This window comes from Chroicocephalus ridibundus, chromosome 6, assembly GCF_963924245.1.
Source record: "Chroicocephalus ridibundus chromosome 6, bChrRid1.1, whole genome shotgun sequence".
Taxonomy (NCBI): Eukaryota; Metazoa; Chordata; class Aves; order Charadriiformes; family Laridae; genus Chroicocephalus; species Chroicocephalus ridibundus.
In genome coordinates this window covers 56,477,823-56,497,250 of record NC_086289.1, presented here as the reverse complement: position 1 = coordinate 56,497,250, position 19,428 = coordinate 56,477,823, and the positions used below count along the sequence as shown (strand labels likewise).

The 19,428-nt window shown below is 50.7% G+C and overlaps 1 protein-coding gene across 1 annotated transcript in view; it reads right to left on the bottom strand.

Moving 5' to 3' along the window:
• GPC1 (glypican 1) overlaps window positions 1-19,428 on the bottom strand; it is a 218,398-nt gene that overhangs the window by 12,612 nt on the left and 186,358 nt on the right. Inside the window, exons 3-4 of the mRNA XM_063338939.1 lie at window positions 18,751-19,142; window positions 2,799-2,964 (exon numbers count right to left, since the gene is read on the bottom strand). Coding sequence (XP_063195009.1) covers window positions 2,799-2,964; window positions 18,751-19,142 — 558 coding nt within the window. The remainder of the gene's footprint in view (window positions 1-2,798; window positions 2,965-18,750; window positions 19,143-19,428) is intronic.

Genomic DNA, 19,428 nt, shown 5'->3' with positions numbered 1-19,428 from the left:
GAGGCACAACCATGGACTGTCACTTCAAACCTGCTAGGAAAGTGTCCAGTCCCTTGCCTGGGCAAGCCAGCAGGACTCGGCAGAAAGACCTCAAAAGGCCTCCACGAGGTATAGGTGAGGTTTGTGAAGAAGCATTAGGTCCACAGTGGACGTAGTGTGTTAATAACAAAGGTCTGATCCTGAGCCTACTGTTGTCAATTTAACAGCACGCTCAGCCCTCGCAAGTGTGTTCTCTCTGCTGTTACATGATGGATGTTCAGACCCTGACAGCTCTCAGGGAATGACCAAGCTGGGCAAAGACTAGACGAGGGACAGCACAAACTCACAGAAGATACCAGATCATGTCCACAGGGCTCACAGTCCCAAAGCGGGTCCAGGGAGGGCTCAAACCTCAGCCAGCCTGGAGCATGGGTCACATAATACTCTTTGCTTGGGTCTATAATATAGGATTTAACAACATGCAAAGTCACAGCTTGGAAACATTATGTATTTATTTTCAGCTCTTCAAAAAAAGAAAAAAGGTTTTGCTGGTTAGCTTGAGCAAGACGGGAAACAAGGGCCAGTTTCCAAGTTAACGTGCTCTCTTTTCCTGCCACACAGTCCTATGGCAGCGCTGATTTCTAAAGCTAAACATGCCATACGAGGGGGTAACATCTTTTTGTATTCTGTGAAATAACATCTCCTGCGCCATTAAAGAGCTCGCAGTTTAACTTTGCTGCCACTCAGGGGTTGCAGTGTCACCTTCGAGACTGTATTTTCCAGACAATTTTAGCTTGCAGGGGCGCTAATGTTGAGATACAGACATTTATATCTAAAGCTGCACCCCCAAATTAGCGATAAATTCTGTTGAACCACTTACTATAAAAATCTCCCTGAATTTGACCTGCCCTAATTTGTCAAACTGAAAGAGTAACTCTGTGTTTAGCGTAACAAAATCCTCTCCAGCTACACAGAAGGGCCTGGAGAAGGGTGAAGAATGGACAGTGCCAGCGAACTGCTACCTCTGACTCTACGTCTTGCTCCAGTCCTTGATGAGACTGTGACCTCTGACACTAAAATGTACAACGGCAATTTGAAAGAAGCTCCAATTTCCTCCTAGCCGTCACCCCTTGACAGTGTCTCTTGGGGAAGAGGAAGCCAGAATAAGTGCAAAATGCACCCGGAATTGCCTCCCTGTCAATCAAGGAGAGCTGCACGTTGACCTTTCAGGAGACGGGCCGTCATCCTGCCAGGAGAGCAGTGACAGGTAACAGTTGGCTTGCTCTGGCCAGAAAGGCCAAAACGCCGTCAAAGTCCTGGCGTAAACCCTCGGGGAAAGGAATATCCTCCCCCTCTTTGGCAGCAGCCTCCCAAGTCGCTCTCATGGGGAGCACTTCCAATTAGCCGCAGTAAGTTGCCACTTGGTTCGTTAGCCCCCAGGGGGAGGCGGGCAGCTGGCCAACGCACCTGACTGAGCAAGTGCATTGGCCCCTGTGTGCAGCGGTTTGATAGTTATTTTGCAATGTCCCTTGAGAGGCAGATGACACCCCCTGAACTTCAGCAGGATTTTCACCATTAACACCACCACACGTCAACCCTGAGCCAGCCTGTCGGGCTGCAGCTGGCCAGTGAGCTGGTAGCCTTGCTGGCCAGGCAGCAGGTGCCAAGGTAAGGGAAAAGGCCAAGCCCAAAGCTCATGTCCCCTGGTCCCTGCCTTCCATGAATCCAGACAAATATCAAGGCTCCCTCAGGTCTCAGACCATTCCAGGTCTAAACATAAAACCTGGGAGAGAAAGAGGAGCTTGCCGGGTGATGCTCTGTGGGCACAAGGAGGAGCGAGAGCTCTACCACTGTTAACAGCCTCCCCTGATGGACTGCAGGTGGGGAGAGGATGTGTGCTGCAACAGAAACACATAATTTTCTAAACACAGACCCTCACCAGCCTTAAACCACGTCCATCCGCTCCACAAGTCACTCTCAGCAGTAGTTCACATTTAAACTGGGAGCCACAGGCTTTGGAAAAACCATCCGAATGACACCCGAGGTCTTCTTAAAAGGGATGCCTGGGTCTGAGGAGGCAATGCAGAATTTCCTGCAGTAACACCTGGTTGAAGTTCTCCGGCCTGCGTTGCACAGGAGATCACACCACCACGGTGGTATTTCTGGCTTTAAACTCAATGAAATGGACACCTTTATACACATACAACCCACTTTAAAATACCCATCATCTTAGCTGAGTGACAAAACAAAACCGAAATGAGCTCTTTTCTTATTTAAAATACAAGTCTAATTTTGCCATTCCTGGTGATGCCACGCATTTGTTTAAGACACCTCTTTCTGTTTAGCAGTACGTGACTCTGATCCCTTTGCTCTCCACCCATGGGAAGAGTTTATGGCTTCACGTCTCTAGACTACCTCCCAAGGCGGGCAGCAAGTGCTTCTCCTGTGCTCTCACAAGCACTCTGGCAGGGATGAGGAGGCAGCTCTGACAGTGTATGGGTGGCAGGATCTGCCCCTCAGTTCCAACACTTGGGAGGGAAGGAAGAATTGCTTGAATGCAAAGTGTGGGCAAAGCCAAACGAGCACAGGCAAGACGAAAACTCTTTAAGCCCTTGTTAGCCAGCCCAGCAGTGTCCTTTCTAACGGTGTTAAAGCCCAGCAAAATGTGCAATAGTTTCTATGTGTCAGATCATGGACAGAGAAACTGTAGTGTAAAAGAGCCTCCAACAGTCCTTGCTTTACTCGCCAAACACTGCCTCCGAGAGGTCAAAAGGTGCTGTGAGAGGCAGCTGTGCTGCAGCAGAGGAAGGACACCTTACCCATCAGGTACTTCCACTCAGTGTTCAGGTCCGCTTGGTTGGCCAGGCAGCCCTTCACGACGTTCAGGCAGTAGTTGTTGCACGGCTTCACGCTGGACATGCCCCGGCAGTGCGGGCAGTACATCAGCTTCATGATGGCGCGAGTGCACTCGTGGCTGAGAGATACCTGCGGGAGACAGATGGGAGTCAGGCAGGCAGACTGGTCAGGGGGGCATGTGGGCAAACTCCCCCTTTCCCCCGGGTGAAGGAGCTTGGTGTCATCTGAAAGGCAGCATGGTTCCCTGAGTGCATGGCTTCCCCTCGCACTGCCTCTCCTTCCCACCACCCTTCCTTGGGTGTCAACTCTGTTGGAGGGATGGCACCTCCCAGGCAAATGCTAGTTTCTCAGGCTGTGTTTGAACCCAGGGTTCTGGGAAAAACCCGTATGTGGGCACCATCCCCCTTCCAGCCAGGTCTGGTGGCTACGAGGACAGCCAAGGCTGTCCACCGGCTGTAACCATCACCCTGACACATGGCGCACATGTGTCCCTGGAGCCTCTGCAACCAGTGCCACCGCTGTGCCCTTTCTACAGGAAGGGTTTGTTGTTACTGCCCGGCAGACACAGATGTCCCACCACAAACTGCATCTCCAGCTTCCCGGAGGGGACGCACAGCGGGGGCCTGGACATGGAAAGTTCTCAGCTGGCATCTTTGGAATGGAGAATGGTGTTGGGGGAAGACTTGAACAACTCCAAAAATACGGACAATTGCGAGCACTCGACACTGGGAAGTGATCGCTCTCTGAAAGCACTTCAGGAGCTGCAGGCAGCCGGCAAAGCGGGCCAACACGCTGTGCCAGCAGCTCACAGGCACCGCGCGGGCAGCTGATGCTTTGCACAGATGACTCTCGAGGTGGCTTTGTCGCCTTTAATTAAACCACCCTGGTCCCATAAGCAACAAGGAGCCAGCGCAGGTGCAGAGCCCGGAGAGCAGGGCAGCTGCCTCTGCAGCACAGCAAAGCCCCCCATGACTGTCAGCCACGGGACAGTGTCCCCCTCCGACTGCCACGGGCAAGGGGCTGCCAGCGTAAGCTGAGGGAGGAATAACCCCCCAGCAGACCCCGCAGAGATGCTGGCAGAGCTCAGCGCTCCCCCGTCCTGTTGCTAAAGTGTTTTCTCCTTTGTGGTCTTTTTCCATCTTCGCTCAGATCCATTTGCAATTCCCTTGCCATTCTTTTAAAACCATTTACAAAACTAAACTAAAGTGTTTACATGCAAGTGTGCCTTGGGACCACGTACTTGGCACTCACAAGGAGCCCAAAAGGGGAAAAGTGATGGAAGGGGCAAATCTCGACTCCGAAAAATCCCTGAGCCTCAAGCTGCAGCTGCAATGCTGAGAACTGCCCCGATCCCTTTATAATGTGTGAAAAATACTTTGAATATGGCCTTTTAAGTTTCTTTTGGGGGACTCCAGAAAGATTCAGTTCTGAGGTAGGAGAGCGTGAATGTGCCGAGCCCACTATGAGAGGTTGAGAGAGAAAACCCCTAAGCTCCCCCCCTCCTGAAACTGCCTGTGCAGTAGCACCTGGCTTCCAGTCAGCCTTGGAAAACAGATGTTGGGTGGTGCTGGGACTTCATCAGGCAGGAATACATTAAAATAACCTCGAGAGAACCTTCTTCAGGACCAGGACAAACATTTCTAGGTCTCAAAGAGAGAACCCAAACGGAGACCGCTTCCCTGCCTTGGCAGCCAGAGCAAGCCCTGAGATGCCTGTGCTCCTCCAAGGCTGGAGGGGTTGAGCCTCGCTGGAAGCATCAGGCACAACAAGGCTTCATTCTGCTTCCTCGGCGAGCTTTCTGCCTCCTTTCTGGGACAGAAAGCTGCTCCCGGCTGCCATGCGGCTCCGCTGCCAGGAGATGGAGGCTTTGTCCCACCGCACCGCACGGGTGCCACAGGCTTCATCCCCGGGAGAAGCCAGCGAAGGCACAGCCGTCTGCCGCCACCGTGATCTGAGAGGGGATGCGGAGGGGCAGGCAAACAAAAGAATAGCTTATTTTTCATCTCAGCCTTTCAATAACCATGACTGAATAGCGATTGAAAAGACAACAGGTAAGAGCACGTTGAACACGAACACAGGCTATAGCTGAAGACCTTCCGAAACCAGAGCATTTACACCGAAACCAGGAGACGCAGCTAGGAAGAGATTTAGGAAAGGAATTACAGGGTGACATTCCAACCACAGCCTGTAACCTGTGCAGGCAATCAGGTCCCCAACACAACTTTGTCTCTGTGTTTTACCTGCACGCCCCGTCACCGCTTGTCCCGGCTTACCCAGCCGTGGCCATGGACCGTGGCAACCTCGCACAGCACAAACCGGGGCGGCAGCACCCTGAAACATGGGACTTTCTCCAGCACTGATGAGCACCAGGGAGCAGCAGGTTTGCTTGCACCCACACACATCCATGGGAGCACTGTGCAGCCTTCTGGAGCGGGGGGAGCTGAAGTGCTTTGGCTGGGAAGCGGGAGCGCAGCATCGCCTGCGCGGGGAACACCCCTGGGGCGGTGCGGGACAGCCATCCAGTGGCAGAGAGGACAGCCACCAGCAGCTAGAAAAGAAAGCTATCTGGTACCCTGCCAGAGCCCGTGGGGGACATGGAGAGAGGCAAGTGACAGATCTTGGCTCAGAAAAGCATCTCCGACAGGCTTAGCTTTAAAGTACAATCGAAATCCAGCAACTGTAGTGGAGCTACCCAGGTGACCACAGTGAGCCCGTATTTAAACGAAGCCTGTGACAGGCCCAGTGGGCTTTTCACAGGTATTTCTGCTTGCAGAATTTATCCTGGTCCCTGCATTTATTCTTGTGCATGTCTTTTTCCAACAAAACAGAACGACGAGGCTGGATGGGGCTTTGAGCAGCCTGGTCTAGTGGGAGGTGTCCCTACCCATAGCAGGGGGGTTGCAACTAGATGATCTTTATGGTCCCTTCCAACCCAAACCATTCTATGATTCCATGACCTTCACACCCCGAACACAGCAGTCCCTCGCCCACTGGAGACTAACGGTGCGGGGCCACCCCGTGTCCTGCCACCACGCAGAGCTGCAGAAGGGGGGTGGCAGCGGGGGGACCTGCTCCTCAGTGCCCACCTACTCCATCTGGCCTCCGTCACGACTGGCAAGCGCGGGCAGCTGCCAAGGCTCCCCGTGATGCAGACAGCTGCCTGCCGTCCTGCAACTCACCTCCCTCTGACCCCCCCACAGCTGTCAGCCTGCCAACACCCCCTGTCCACGCTACACTACACTGTCCACGCTGGTGCCCACAGAGCAGCCACCTCCTGCCCATGCAGCTCTTGTGGGCTGCTGCCACCTGCCTTGGGGCAGCGGGTGACAGTGGCGCCTGAGGCTCAGGCTCAGCTCCTGAGGGTCTGAGGGGAAAAAGAGCTGCTTTTGCACCTCAGCAAGGATCATTTCTGGATGTCAGAGAGGAGCTGTGTCTGTACCACCAGCCTGTCACTCTCGCAAGGTGGCTTTGTCTCCCGGAGGACGATGGAGTGCCACACAGCCCCAGGTGCGGGGACCCTGCAGCACCCAGGCGAGGTGGCATTCCTCGTCCCCGCTCCCCTGCCCCACAGCCTCTCCTCTGATGACGAGCAGGTGAGACATCCACCACCAGCTCTTGCTCCACTGAATCTGGCAGGTACCAAGCGTTCAACTTAATCTCTTGGCAGAAAGGATTAGTATTAATTTTTGCAGGTGGAAGAGGCTCCACTCCCTTCCCCAAAGAACGACACAAACCCCTCCTGTTGGCAGCAGCACTCCCTTTTCACAGGCTGCAGAGGTGAACTGAGAACAGAGGGATGTGAGGGCAGAGAGGAATTTCAGAGGGCATTTTCCGCATGTTTTGCTTGGCCAGAGTTTAGTTCCTCGTTGTTCCACCCAATTTTCTGGGTGCACTTCTGCTGCACACAGGGCAGAGAAGAGCGAGGGCTCGGGGCTCCCAGGGCACCTCCGGGCCCTGATCCTGCACCATCCCTTTGGGGGACTTGCAGCATGTTAAGGAATAGAGTCCTTCAAACATCTCTTAGTCCTTGTGGATTAGTTTGCTGAAATGAACTTCCAGGGTTTTTTCAGGTATGCTGTATCCACATGGGGGAATCCCAGCCTGTTACGAGGGGCTGAGATTCCCTCCCCTGTAGGGATACAGCAACACAATCAGGAGAGCGCTGCAGCTCTCCTGCCGGCTCACCTCTTGGGCACAGCCAGCTCCAGCAGTGGCACCGGGGAGACCTCCTCAGGCTGGAGACGTGGGACCACGTGCCCTCCGTGGCAGCTCGTGCCAGATGAACACCCCCACAGCGAGAGCGAAGCAGTTTCTCCAGGCTGTCAAAGTCAAGACCGACCTCCACCTGCACACTGAGACCTCTTCACTTCCTTGTGCTTCTGCTTTCACCCTTCAGCCTCTAAAAGAACCTGAAACGTTATGACCTACACCCCTGCCCAACAGCTAGTGGATGCCAGCTAAGACCTGGCGGAAAACCCTTCTGGCTTCCCAGCGCAGATTTGCAATAACTGCAATAAGCAACGTCCTCTGTTCATCACAGGTGGCCTGAAAGCAGGAGCACACAATCTCCTGCAGATGGAGTGAAAGCTAACATAATTTCTTCATCATTAAATGATCTGGCACAGCATGAAGACAGGACATGACAATAATTGATTTCTCTAAGTACCATCAACCTGGCCCAGCCTGTGGCTGGCTCTCCTTTAAGGAGACATGGTTCTCCTTTAACTTTAGTGGCACCTATCATCTTTTCTTAGCTCAGTGACCTAGAAACTGCATTAAGACGTCAAGAGAACATGCACAATACATTGGAGATGCCATTTCCCAAGGATGTGAAAAAAAATTATTACTGAGAGAGATGGCTTGGAGCCAGGGCACTCCTCAATCAGTCGTCAGAGGTATAAATAAATACACAAAGAAGAGCTAAGCCCAGCTTAAAAATACATTGTTCCTACGCCATTGCTCAGTTAGAATCCACATACTCTATTCTGATCCTAGTGACATCAGTGGGTACAGTCCCTTAAAATGTAAGCCTAGTGATGAAGTGATAAGGAAAAATTATTATCTTCTAAGATATACCCAAAATAGGGGAAAAATTGGTATTGCGCAGTAAATCTTTTTAATTAAAACCACTTTACAGCTGGGGCTACATTCGAGCGGCAATGAGGTAATGCAACGGGAACAGGTGGCTGCCTCATAAAAAGCCCCGTTCCACCATAAGCGCTGACATTTCAAGGAGGTTGTCATCAGGTATTACCCCGCGACTGCGGCTCGTAGCAAGAGCCGAGCTCTGCGCTTTTCCGTGGCTACTTTCCAAAGAAAGCCCGATGTGCCCGGGCTTTGTGGATGGAGCCACTCGACCAGATGTGAATTGCTGGAGGCAAGCGCTTTGCCAGAGCAAAAGACCTCTGCAGACTCTCTTGTGTGGTGTCTGGGACGGAGCTGGAGCTCGCCTGCCGGTTTGCCCAGCTCACGGCACAGTCGGCCAGTGCCACTGCTGAGCTGGGCCACTATTCGGCACCGGCGTTTGCACAGCGGCCAACGGGCACGTGTGGAGATAATATGACAGAAAATTGAGAACGCATAATTCTCAGCATTCGGAGTGCCACTGGTTTCCCTAATTTTTTTCTCCTCCTAAGCAATGTTTAAATCAATTACAGTAAAATTAATGACTTTTGCAAGCAATTTGCACAGAGGATGGGCTGGGGGATTAGTCGCTAGCTGGGTTCTGTGCCACCCCCCAGCCAATTCAGAAAACAGTCAGTGTGAAAGGCTTCTAACAAAAAAATAAGCTCCTGCCATGTATTTTATGAATATGTTTTCCAAGCAGAGAATCACAGAAACACAGGAGGCTCAGGGAGAGGAAGCAGCCACCTATTCTGTCTCCCTGCATTGAGACACATTTGAGGAGAGCCAAGTTATCCTTCATATTACCTAAAACATAACTTCAGAACAGTTATAAGCTTTCTGAAGCGAAGACACAGGGCAGCAAAACTACCTGTAGAAGGGGAAAGCACTCAGCCCAAACAGGCGAGATGCTCGAAGGACCGAAGACACCTGAGCGCAGACAGTTCTTGGGACAGCCGGGGCTTTAGTCTCTCTAGGACACAAGGCAGCCGGGCAGCGCTCTGCTCAAGATGGGCTAGATTATTCCAGAACATAGGAAAAAGCCTTCTTGTCCTTCCTCTGTGCCTTTAAAGAACAAATCAAATTTGTGATTTGCGTGTTCAACCCAAGTTACCCATCTTTGCGCAGACAGACATGCTCACGCACAACACAAGCGCGTTTTACAGAGCTGTGGGACGCTTCTCTCTCAGACCCACCACTACCTGTTCTTTCTCCCACTAAAGCACCTTCCCAGGTTACATGCTGATGCTCCAAACAACACCCACTGATTTGTAGACCTCTTTTCAGCCTAAGGTTTGGTGCAAGTCACAAGGGATGCAAAAGAGGGGTGCAATTCCTCCTGGCCTCTCGGAATCTACAATAGCAGGAGGTTTGTTAACCGCCTGAATTGGGACATCATTTGACAGCTCACACAGAAGAACAGAGAGGTGCAAAAAGACATGTTTTCTGCTGTTACCCTACTGCCTGCTGCTTGGAAAATATTCAAGAGCCTCCAAAACAGCCTGAGTAATATCAGGGCACAGAAAGGACCACGGAGGTGATATATGAGTCTTACATGTTACCGAGTTTTCACAAGCGCCCTGTCTCTTTTAGTTAAAAGCTGCTACACCCTCCTCACTCCAAAAAACATTTTACCAAGCCAATTATTTCCTGAAAAGGTGGCCGGAAAGACCGAAGAGCGAAGTGTGGTATGCAGAGAGGAATGCGCTGGGGAAGAGCGACCATGGAGGCACTAATACTGGGACAAGCCCCATATTCATCTCCAGGAGTTACAGCGTCTTTTCCATCGAGCGATGATCCTTCTTCCCAGCTCCCTGAGCGTTGGAGAAAGGTTGAGCTTTAGGAAGCCACAGGCAGCTGGAAAAGTGTTTTAACAGCGGTGGTACCAAGCAGCTGCCGTAACAGCACGCCTGGCTCCGGCCAGCAGCGAGGGCTGAGCCCGGCTCTGCTCCTCCTGAGCCGGCAGCTGGGCTCCTCCTGCGCCCATCAGGAGGTGGCCAGGTCCTTTGGCACCCAGAACCTGCAGCCAAGCTGCAGATGCTGCTTTTGAAGTGCTGGCTTCAAACAAGGAAAAGGGAGAAAAAAAAAAAAAAAGGCAAGCAAAAAAAAAAAAGCCAACCCCAAATCCTTTCTCCTTTTGAAGCCTGGCTTAAAAGCAAATGAGAACCTGCAGCCTAGCTGCAATGTGATGGGACGCCTCGGCCTTCAGGGGCCTTTAAGTACATCTGAAAGGCATTTAACACCAATAAAATAAGCGGAGCTCTTGCTGGTATTTTTCCTACCCCCCTCCCCTTGCGCATTCACCCCCAGGCTGCTGCGAGCCATCTGTGCCTTGCTTCCCAGGGGAACCAGGGTTAGGTAGAGGGGAGAGACTTGGGGATGGAGAAAGAGGCCTGGGTGAAAAATACAGACTGCTGGCAGTGCTGTCAAACTCCCTGGCTCATCATGAGGATTTGCAGGTCGGCTGATAGAGGGAGAAGGCTGAGCTTGCCCCTAAAGCTGTCAGTGGAGGTGTCGTTCCATGGGGTCTGTCCCCTCTAAAAATGTTGCCCAAGGGAGTACGAGGTTGGCCTGCAGGAGCTCTCTGTGGTGTGGTGTTGGCGTTCACTGCGCTGGACCACGTCCCTGACATGTGGCTGCTCTCCCGGTCCCTTCCTGGCTGTACCTCCGAGGACTCAAGGTGGGCACGGCGACCTGCAGCTCCTGACTGGGGTTTTGGTGCGATGCGGGGATAGTTGGGGTGAACACAAAATACCTCCAGACATGTCAAAATGTGCCTGTGCTAACTCTCAGGTATATTTTTTACTGTCTGAATGGCCATTCTAACCTCCAGAAGCACCAGTTAAACCCAGCAACATCAGGGCAACTTAGATTTCCAAACCAACGGATGCTTTAAAGTCCACAGAGAGCAGGCAGCTTTCTAGAGGCAGAAAGCACAGACAGCTGGAGACCTCCACAGGTTGGGTTCCGAACACAGCACCCTCGCTTTCCTTCTCATGCATATTTTAAAGGCAGGTGATAAAAGTAAGGGAAGTTTTTCCCACCAGCTGTGAAAAACCCATTCTGGGATAGCGTTTAAGAGAAAACAGGTCAGCTCTTTAATTCACAGATCAGGCTGTGTGCGCTGGGAAACGCAGGTGGGTGTTCAGAGCCACAACAATTACCCCAGATCCTTCAGCTGGAATTGGACAGTTGGGATAAAGTTGTCAGCATGAAGAACAGCAGCTCCAAAAAAAGGCCAGGCAGGGGAGCGGATCCTGCGGGGCTCGTGGTGAGGAGCACTGCCGAGCCACCCACGGCACCACCGGCAGCCCAGGAAGACGCTCAGCTTGCCTTCTCTTTTATAGCAAGACGGGCACTGGGAGGACAGGTTTGTGTTTCAGCGGGGAGCTGGATGGCTCCATGATCTGCAACGTGGCAATTTCGTATTGGGAAACACTTCATTCTTACGGTCTCCCCATGGAAGGACCCTCAAATACTACGACCAAAACCCAAGCTGGGCTATGCTGTTCTTTACGTCGCCATGCGTGCAAGCTGGAATTCTGGGCCACGAGCTCCATGCGCCGGGCCACCAGTTTCCCCAGCAAAAGGAGCGGGAGGTGCAGGTGCTCCCAGGCCTGTGGAGGCGCGGGGGAGCCGGCGCGGGGAGCAGACCCCGCTCCCTCCGCCACATGGCCAGCAGCTGCCTTCTGCATGTTTATGCCAGCCCTGATGTAATTAGCACCTTGACGTGTGTTAAATGAACCAAGCTTTCCAATCTTTCAGAATAAAACTCTAAAAGAAACAGCTGTGAGGCTGACAGAAATATGATTCTTTCAAAGTCTAATGAATTGTATAATCACTTCAGTCACTATTTTGCATCTTCCTTACACCATTGCACAGCCACGAGCCCTTGGAGCACAGGGAGTTTTAAGCCTCACCGAGCCCATGACTCGCAATACACCAAGCCTGTTTCTAGACCAACGTGAGGGATGAGAAAACGAGGGGACGGTGGCTGTGCTGGGGTCCGGTGGCAGCGACAGGGCACGGAGGACCCTGTGTTTTGGTGACCCTCTTGCTTCTACCTCACTCGGCTTAGCACAAGGCGAGGGGACACCGGGGTGGAGGCTGGTGCCAAATCCGTGCCCTTCGCGCTCCAGCAAACCCGAGCTGGTGTTAAGCCTGAGGCCAGACAGACTGCCTGGGTCCGTCCCTGCCAGGCAGGCAGCCGGTTGGCCATTTTGCAGACTCAGAAAAAAAAAAATAAAAAAATTTTAAAAAAATGAAGGCTAGGGTAATCCAGCCAAACTGGGACAGCAAAATGGAGAGCAGTGTCAGCCCCAGCTCCCTCTGCAGCCAGCGGCAAGGACACTCCAGAGGGCAGGGACGATGGCTCCAGAAGGCAGCACAGCCTGCGAGGGACGCCAGACCCGCAGATATCCAGGGGGATCTGCACCTTCGTATTCCTGCCTAGTGCCTAACTGCCTTCAGATATGAAAATGAGAAAGATTCATGTGGATAGACAGACTGCTGCCATGCTCCTCTCCCTCTGGAGGAAAACACTGCAAGCCACCACCTGCCTATTCAACACGCTCCCCGCTCTCTTCATCTGATGCAGTTATTTCCAGCTGGTACAATTTTCAATCCTTCGAAAACCAGATTCAATTGACTTTTAACCACCAGGTAAATATGGGAGACATATATCTACTTGCCTGGATTATTTCTATTATATTCAGAACACCTACGGGTTTTTATCCCCGAAGGGTTGTGATTTAAACATAATACTGGATAGAAATACTGGAAAGTAATATGTGAAATACATAAGGATGTGTTCAACACTGCATGCTCCCCATCCAGCTTGATTTGAATCTGTCCAAACAAATTCCAACTTTATTGCAAAACTCTCTCCCTAGGTTTACAGGCAGCGGCGCTGGAAAACCTCTGCAGCTGCAGGCCCCGCGGTGGGGCTGGTCCAGGCGGCTGTGCCGGAGGCTGGGCACAAGCAGGAGGGAGCCAGCGCAGGAGCTGCTGCAGAAACTAGTCCCTGAAGGTGCAAGAGCTTATTTCAGCCCGTAGTCTAAGACGGTGTTCACAGGCAGAGGTGTCTGACATACCACAGGCTTCCCAGCTCCTGGGATTTCAGTCCTCCTCCTAAATACAGCCCAAACCTGCTTGTGGCGTTTTCCAGCCTATGGATTGCTGCTGGGTCTGCAGCAGCCCAAACTTTTAGCACAGGCACTGACCAGCTCATTTTCAGAAAGCTCCATCACTGATTTGCAATGATGGTAGGGGAAAAAAAACACCAAAACAACCCCCCTCAGCACATTCCGGCAGTTGTTGTCTGTACCTGGCTTGGGTGAGCTGCATCCCACCTCCATCCATGCCAGTGACGCCAGCACCTTTGGGACCCACTGCTCCCACTGCTTGTGTCCCACAGGGAGAACCGGCAGGACCCGCCTCACATTACCTCCCCTCTCTTTTTTAAAGGGGAGGCCAGACCTGAGGCTGAACTCCTGGATAACAGTGTCTTACCAAGACCTGCTGTAGGTACAGGTGACTGCAGTCTGGACATGGGAGGCTCATTAAATCCCATGCCAGAAAACAGATGATCTCCCTGAAGGAAAACGCTACCACCCTTGGGGGGAGCAGGTCTCAGATGAGACCTTCTCCCAGGTGGAGAGAGAATTAACTGTGGCACCTTATGGGTCCCTTGGGTGAAGCTAATCTCTGCACACGAGCATCCCACCATCGAGTCATTGGCATAACAGGAGAACACACATCTCTGGTGTGCAAAAACCCAACAGCTCCAAAGTGAGGGGTGGGATAACAGCCAGAAAAAAGGAAATAAACGTGGTGATATGAGGATATTGCACTCACCAATGCCATGGAACAACACTCTTACAACATCTATTTACAAACATGAATATTATCTTTTCAGGATCAAGAGGAGGCCAATTTAGATAAATGCTTGATTTCATTACAAAGGTGAAATCCTTTAAATGAAATAAAATGTTATTTACGGTTGTATATCCTTGCTGCTGATGCTCTGAATAAAGATAAATCACTGAAAAGATGGAGATGTGTCACCGAGGACCTGGGACAGGAATTCATTGCACTCGGGTTGTTTTAGCACAGTGGTTTCCTAAGTGTGTGAAAAGAGATTATATTCTTCATTTCATTTTATTAGTCAGATTCATGTTATGCCTAGTTCACCTAAGAAGCAACTAGAAGCTGCAAGACACAAGTCAACTACATCCTTTCAAGCTATGGAAAAAAGTAGGGTATGAGAGATGGCTACCATCCTAAAAGACACGAGGATCAGGAGTGACATACTGTCCTTGTTATATTATTGACTTGTTTGAAATGTAAAGCATGTTTAGATAAACATTATTTTCCATATGTATCCAGCACATTCATTTAAATGTTAAAAACACTTATAAAAAGTCTATTTTTGGGCTTTTTTAATTGGAATTCAGTTTCCATCCAAATGCAGCTTGACCCACCATGTGTTTAAAAATTACTCATATGGTAAATAGGAAAGCTGCCATTTACCTTATAGTAACATTAAAGTTTAAAAAATAAGGTTGAAATGTGTCATGAGACACACTATCGCTTAAATAAAAATGTACTGATAGATGAACTTCATCGGTAAAGTGAAACACAGGATTTAGTGAAAAAGCTTATAATTAGTAAAGAGAATCATCACATTTTGTTTCCAAGTCAAATGAGAATCAGCCTTAAGAACATCTACTGAGAAAAGGAAATGCAAGCAACCATTAAAATTGATTATTTAAGTAAGCGTTTCTTGCTTACGTAGCTGGTGTTGCTTCACATCAGTCCCCATTACCATGGGGAAAGTTAAAATTCTGATCTAGTTAAAGATGTCCCTGCTTACTGCAGGGGGGTTGGACTAGATGACCTTTAAAGGTCCCTTCCAACCCAACACATTCTATGATTCTATGATTTGGCACTTCAGGGCATGCTCTAGTGACAGAGATTGTAAGGGTTTTTTTGTATGTGTATGGTTGGACTCGATGATCTCAAAGGTCCTTTCCAACCATGAAGATTCTATGATTCAGGAGCAAGAAGCAACAAAGATCCAGCAAAGAAAAGATTGTCCTCATAACTCTCTGACCGATGAGCAAAATTCATTTTAAGACACCTCCTCTCCCTGCCTTTGGAAATAGAACATTATTTCTTGACTTTTTGAGCACTCTCACCTGAGATTTGCTGGTTGTCCAGGTCTCCCAGGGGAATTTGAGGACTCAGGGCATGTTTTGATGTGCGTGGGGCAGCTCTCCTCCCCGTCCATCGGTGCAGCATGGGCATGGCGCTGAGATGCAGGAGGCCGGCAAGGACCCCTGCGCCGCCTCACTGCCCTTTTTGGGTGCCCTGGTGCAGGCAGGATCACCTCTGCCACCTGTCCCCACAGCACTTTGTGCAACAGCCCTCACCTAAGACTTAGATGCCTGAGTGGTACCGTAACGTGAGCAATAAATAACAAAACCAGCCAGGATATTCCCGTTTATCATGCTGCATCTCTCTCGAGGATTTTTTTGCTTTTGTTTTTGAAGGGGTTGTCTCTCAGCCTTTGCCATTTTTACTGTCTCAGTTTTTCCTCCCCTCCCTGCTCCCAGTATTTCAATTCACCTGCACCACGTATTTCCAGGGGCGCACTCTTGCTCTCATGGCTGAACGCAGCAATTGCTCGCACCAAGCGCGGCTCTCCAAGCAGCAGCTGGCAGACAGCAAGTCTCCCAGTCACAGCAAACGCTGATTTTGGGCAGCTGCCCATCTCACAAGCAAAGAAAAGGCTCCTAAACAAACTTGGGATATTTCTTCTCTCTTGCCCTGGCACGCAGCAGGAGGTGTGCATCACTGGGGGAGCCCCATCTCCGTGTGTCCTTCATTAGGGATTTAGTGGCTGCTGCCGTTTTGGCAGCTGCTACTTCATGCAGACGATGAAAAATGCACTTGGCATTGTGCAACTTAAGGGAAAACCCGCAATTTGTGCTGAAAGAATGAACAGCTACAGAAACACACGACCTGAACGCGAACAGGGAGATGCTGCCCCAACACCGCCATCAAGAACCCCTAGCCCTGGACCAGGGCAGGGAGCCAAACCTGCACATCCATCCCTGGCCTGGCCGCTCTGCGCAGAGCCACACCAGCCACACGTGTGCCCTGGTTCCCCTGGTCCCCCCGCAACAGCCGCCGTGCAGATGGTAGCGCTTACGCCGCCGTCAGCGTGGGGACCAGGTCAGTGGCAGGAACCACGGCATTAAAAGCTTTAGATCTTGGTGTCGGAGCCTGCAGTCTGTCAGGGTGACTTTGCCTTACAAGATAGGACAGCAGTAAAGATGAAAAACGGTTTTGCCATTTTCTCCTCGGCTGCCCTCAAGCTATACCCAGCAGGACGCAGAGCGTCCGCTCGCGGCACATCGATCCCGTTCCTATCCCTGTGCCACCACCAGCCACCGGCCAAGGATGCCCCAACCTTCCTATGAGATCCAGCAGCCAGAGGCTGGGGAAGAAACACCCCGTGGGCACAGCGGAGAGGCAGCCAGGATGAAAGAAATCTCACAAAGTCCCCACCTGTAGCTCAATCGGGGCAGGCTCTTCCCCATTTTAAGACAGCCAGAAAACCCGGCGAACAGCACTGGTTTTTGTCTAGAACGCCCAGTAATGCAGACTCCGCACATGGACCTGAAATGGCAATAGGATACAGGTGACAAACACTGAACTGGAAGTGTCTGAGAAGCCGCAACCAGGAGGGTTTTAATAGAAATCAGTAGATTTGCAAATAAATAAAACCGAAGTAATCTAATTTTTCGGAAGCCCAAAGCTGGGTAATTTATTTCTGAGTGTTCATTTAAACAGGCTTTCTCAGACTTCCTGACCAAAAACCCTCTGTACGAAATTTCAGCTCAAAGAGTTAGAGACCGCTGCTACCAGCTGGCTGGAAAGTCGAATCCCAGCCTCTGATCTTAATAAAAGTCTTATGCACTTTCTCCTGACGCCGTAAGTATAAAGCAACATGAAAAATGACTAAAAGCGAAGCACCAGTTGCAGAGCGCGTTCAGCACTTCACATCCGTTCGGCACTAGTGTAAAACCACATCTGGTAAAGGAAAGCGGGAAAAACAGGCCTTTTATTTTAGACACAGCTGAGGGCTACCAGGGTATCCATAAAATGGATTTCCCACCTCAGCATTCTCACCCCCTCTTGCCTAAAGTACTAAACCCGTTCTTGAAGACAGGGGAAACGGGCCAGTTTTGGCTTTTGTTACAAAATCAGCTCTCAGGGAGGCTTTGCTGAGGTTTCCTGACTGTTCATGCAGATTCTGCAGGAACAGATTGTGCATGTTAACAGCAACCCCAGGGAAGGCTCTTGTGGGAGAGAGGAATGGCTGGGATCCTCCTGGAAGACCCTCCATCCCGGAGAAAGGGGTTGAGGAAGAGGAGAATCGGTGACCAGTTGTGTACTCCACATCCCGTTTGAATTCAGAAAGGGGGGACCGGAATCAAAAGCTAATGGGTCAGAAGCCTACATGAAGGTGGGGGAAAAATATGCCGCAGATCAGTACCTCAGGTTTTTCCCTTCCACTGATGCCACGGCTGCAGCTGCTCTGCCAGCCTGCTTTACCCACCAAACCCGGCTGCATCACGCACATCGAGCTGGAAATCTCTGCCATTCAGAGGATTTGTGAAAAATATTTCACTTTGGTCCCCCTGAAATTACACCATTCTCCTCTTTTATCTGTCTCAAGTGTCAGGAGAATGTGATGTTAATGAGATGTACAAAGGCTTTTGGGGAGCTGAACAGTTTTATAGTCCCACATTGATAAATTAAAGCATTTGTCACTGTTACCACATTAATGTTTCTTCCTGAGATCAAAGTCTGGATTTGCTGCATCAAATAGTACCGTCCTCTGCTCCGCATTACCACGCACTACCTCCCGAGGAAATTAATTGCGATTCCCTATTTTGACATTCACAGTTTAATCATGCCCCGATTCTCATACCTGCTGATTGCCATCTCCACACACAGAATGCAAGTCATTTTTTTAGTATGGATTTTCTCCTCACTACCTGTGCGAAAAGCCTGAATATCTTGTTTCAGGACAATCATCACCTTCTGGCTCTGAAAGGCTGTTTCTGCAGTAAAGAATACAGACAATTTCCTTCCTCCTGAAACCCTGGATTCAGTCATGTTAATTTACATTTATATAGCACCTTTCATCCCTGAAGATCCCAATGCACTTTACAAACTCACCCTCTTTGTACACAGAACCTGTACAAATACACACGGCTACATAAACAGACACAGCAATCCCTTCGCCGACTGCTGAAAACGCATCCCTCTGCCTGTATTCCCAGCACACTCGTGGCAGCTCAGCTCTGCACACCTTACATCGTATCGCCATCAAGGAGGAAAACAAGGCGGCGTGATTTAGAGGTGTGCCATTTCCCCGCCGGGGAAGCGCGAGGAATCCAGGCAAGCAACAGAACGGCTTTACAGCCTGGGGGACTGACATCTCCTTGGCGCTCTGCTGCATAGGTTAACACGAGGTAAAGACTGATTTGCGGTGAGTTATACCTCGCTTCTCCTGCGCTATCAGTGCCTGTAGAAGTCCAGGCTTGTTGCTCCCTTCCACTAATGGGTGACCCTCAAGCAGTTTGTTTTACAAAACCGAAAAATACCTGCTTGCTTTGTAATGAAAACATAAAGGGAAATAAAGCCCCCTCTCCCCAACAGCTGACTGGTTGCGGCCAGTCTGAGGGTGGAGGAGAAGGAAGAACCCCAACTTACCTGAGAAACCTTTTTGACCACGTCGCTGCCCACAAGAAAGCCCTGCGCGTAGGAGCGTGCTGCGATGAAGGCTCGGGTTGCCTTCACCTTCAGGTCCCTGGGAACTTCCCCGAAAGGTTTGTGCTGCTCCGCGTGTTTCACCATGCAGTCCAGGTACTCATCTGTGATATGGTACTGGGGATTCAGCAGCTTGAAGAGCCGCTCCAGCAAGCGTGTCCAGAACTCATTGAGGGCCTCTTCCAAGTTGATGTTGGAGCCCCGGTAATAGCGGCGTAGCTCACTGTACAAGTCCTTGAAGACTTTCATGTTTTGAGTGTACAATTCTCCATAGATGCTTGGAAAAGCATCGTAAAGGGCCTTTTCTGACTTGTTCAACAAATCCTGGAAATAACCTGAAGAGACAAGAAAAAGGAAATGGTGATGCATCAGTTGGACAAGCAGGAATTCAACAGGCTGTGCTGTTTGGCAGCACAAATGAACAGCCCGAGAAAACAGAAGGGTCCTAACAGAGCTTTTCCTCCAACAGACCTTACCCACACTCTCAGTCTTGAGCCCTAGCTGAGAATATTGAAGGAGGAACCCCGCAGCGCCAGATCACCATGAACTGGGACCTCTCCGCCTCTTCTGGCAGCCTCACCTGGAACCAAAATTGAGGCTCTTCTCTGAGCGTGTAAGGTG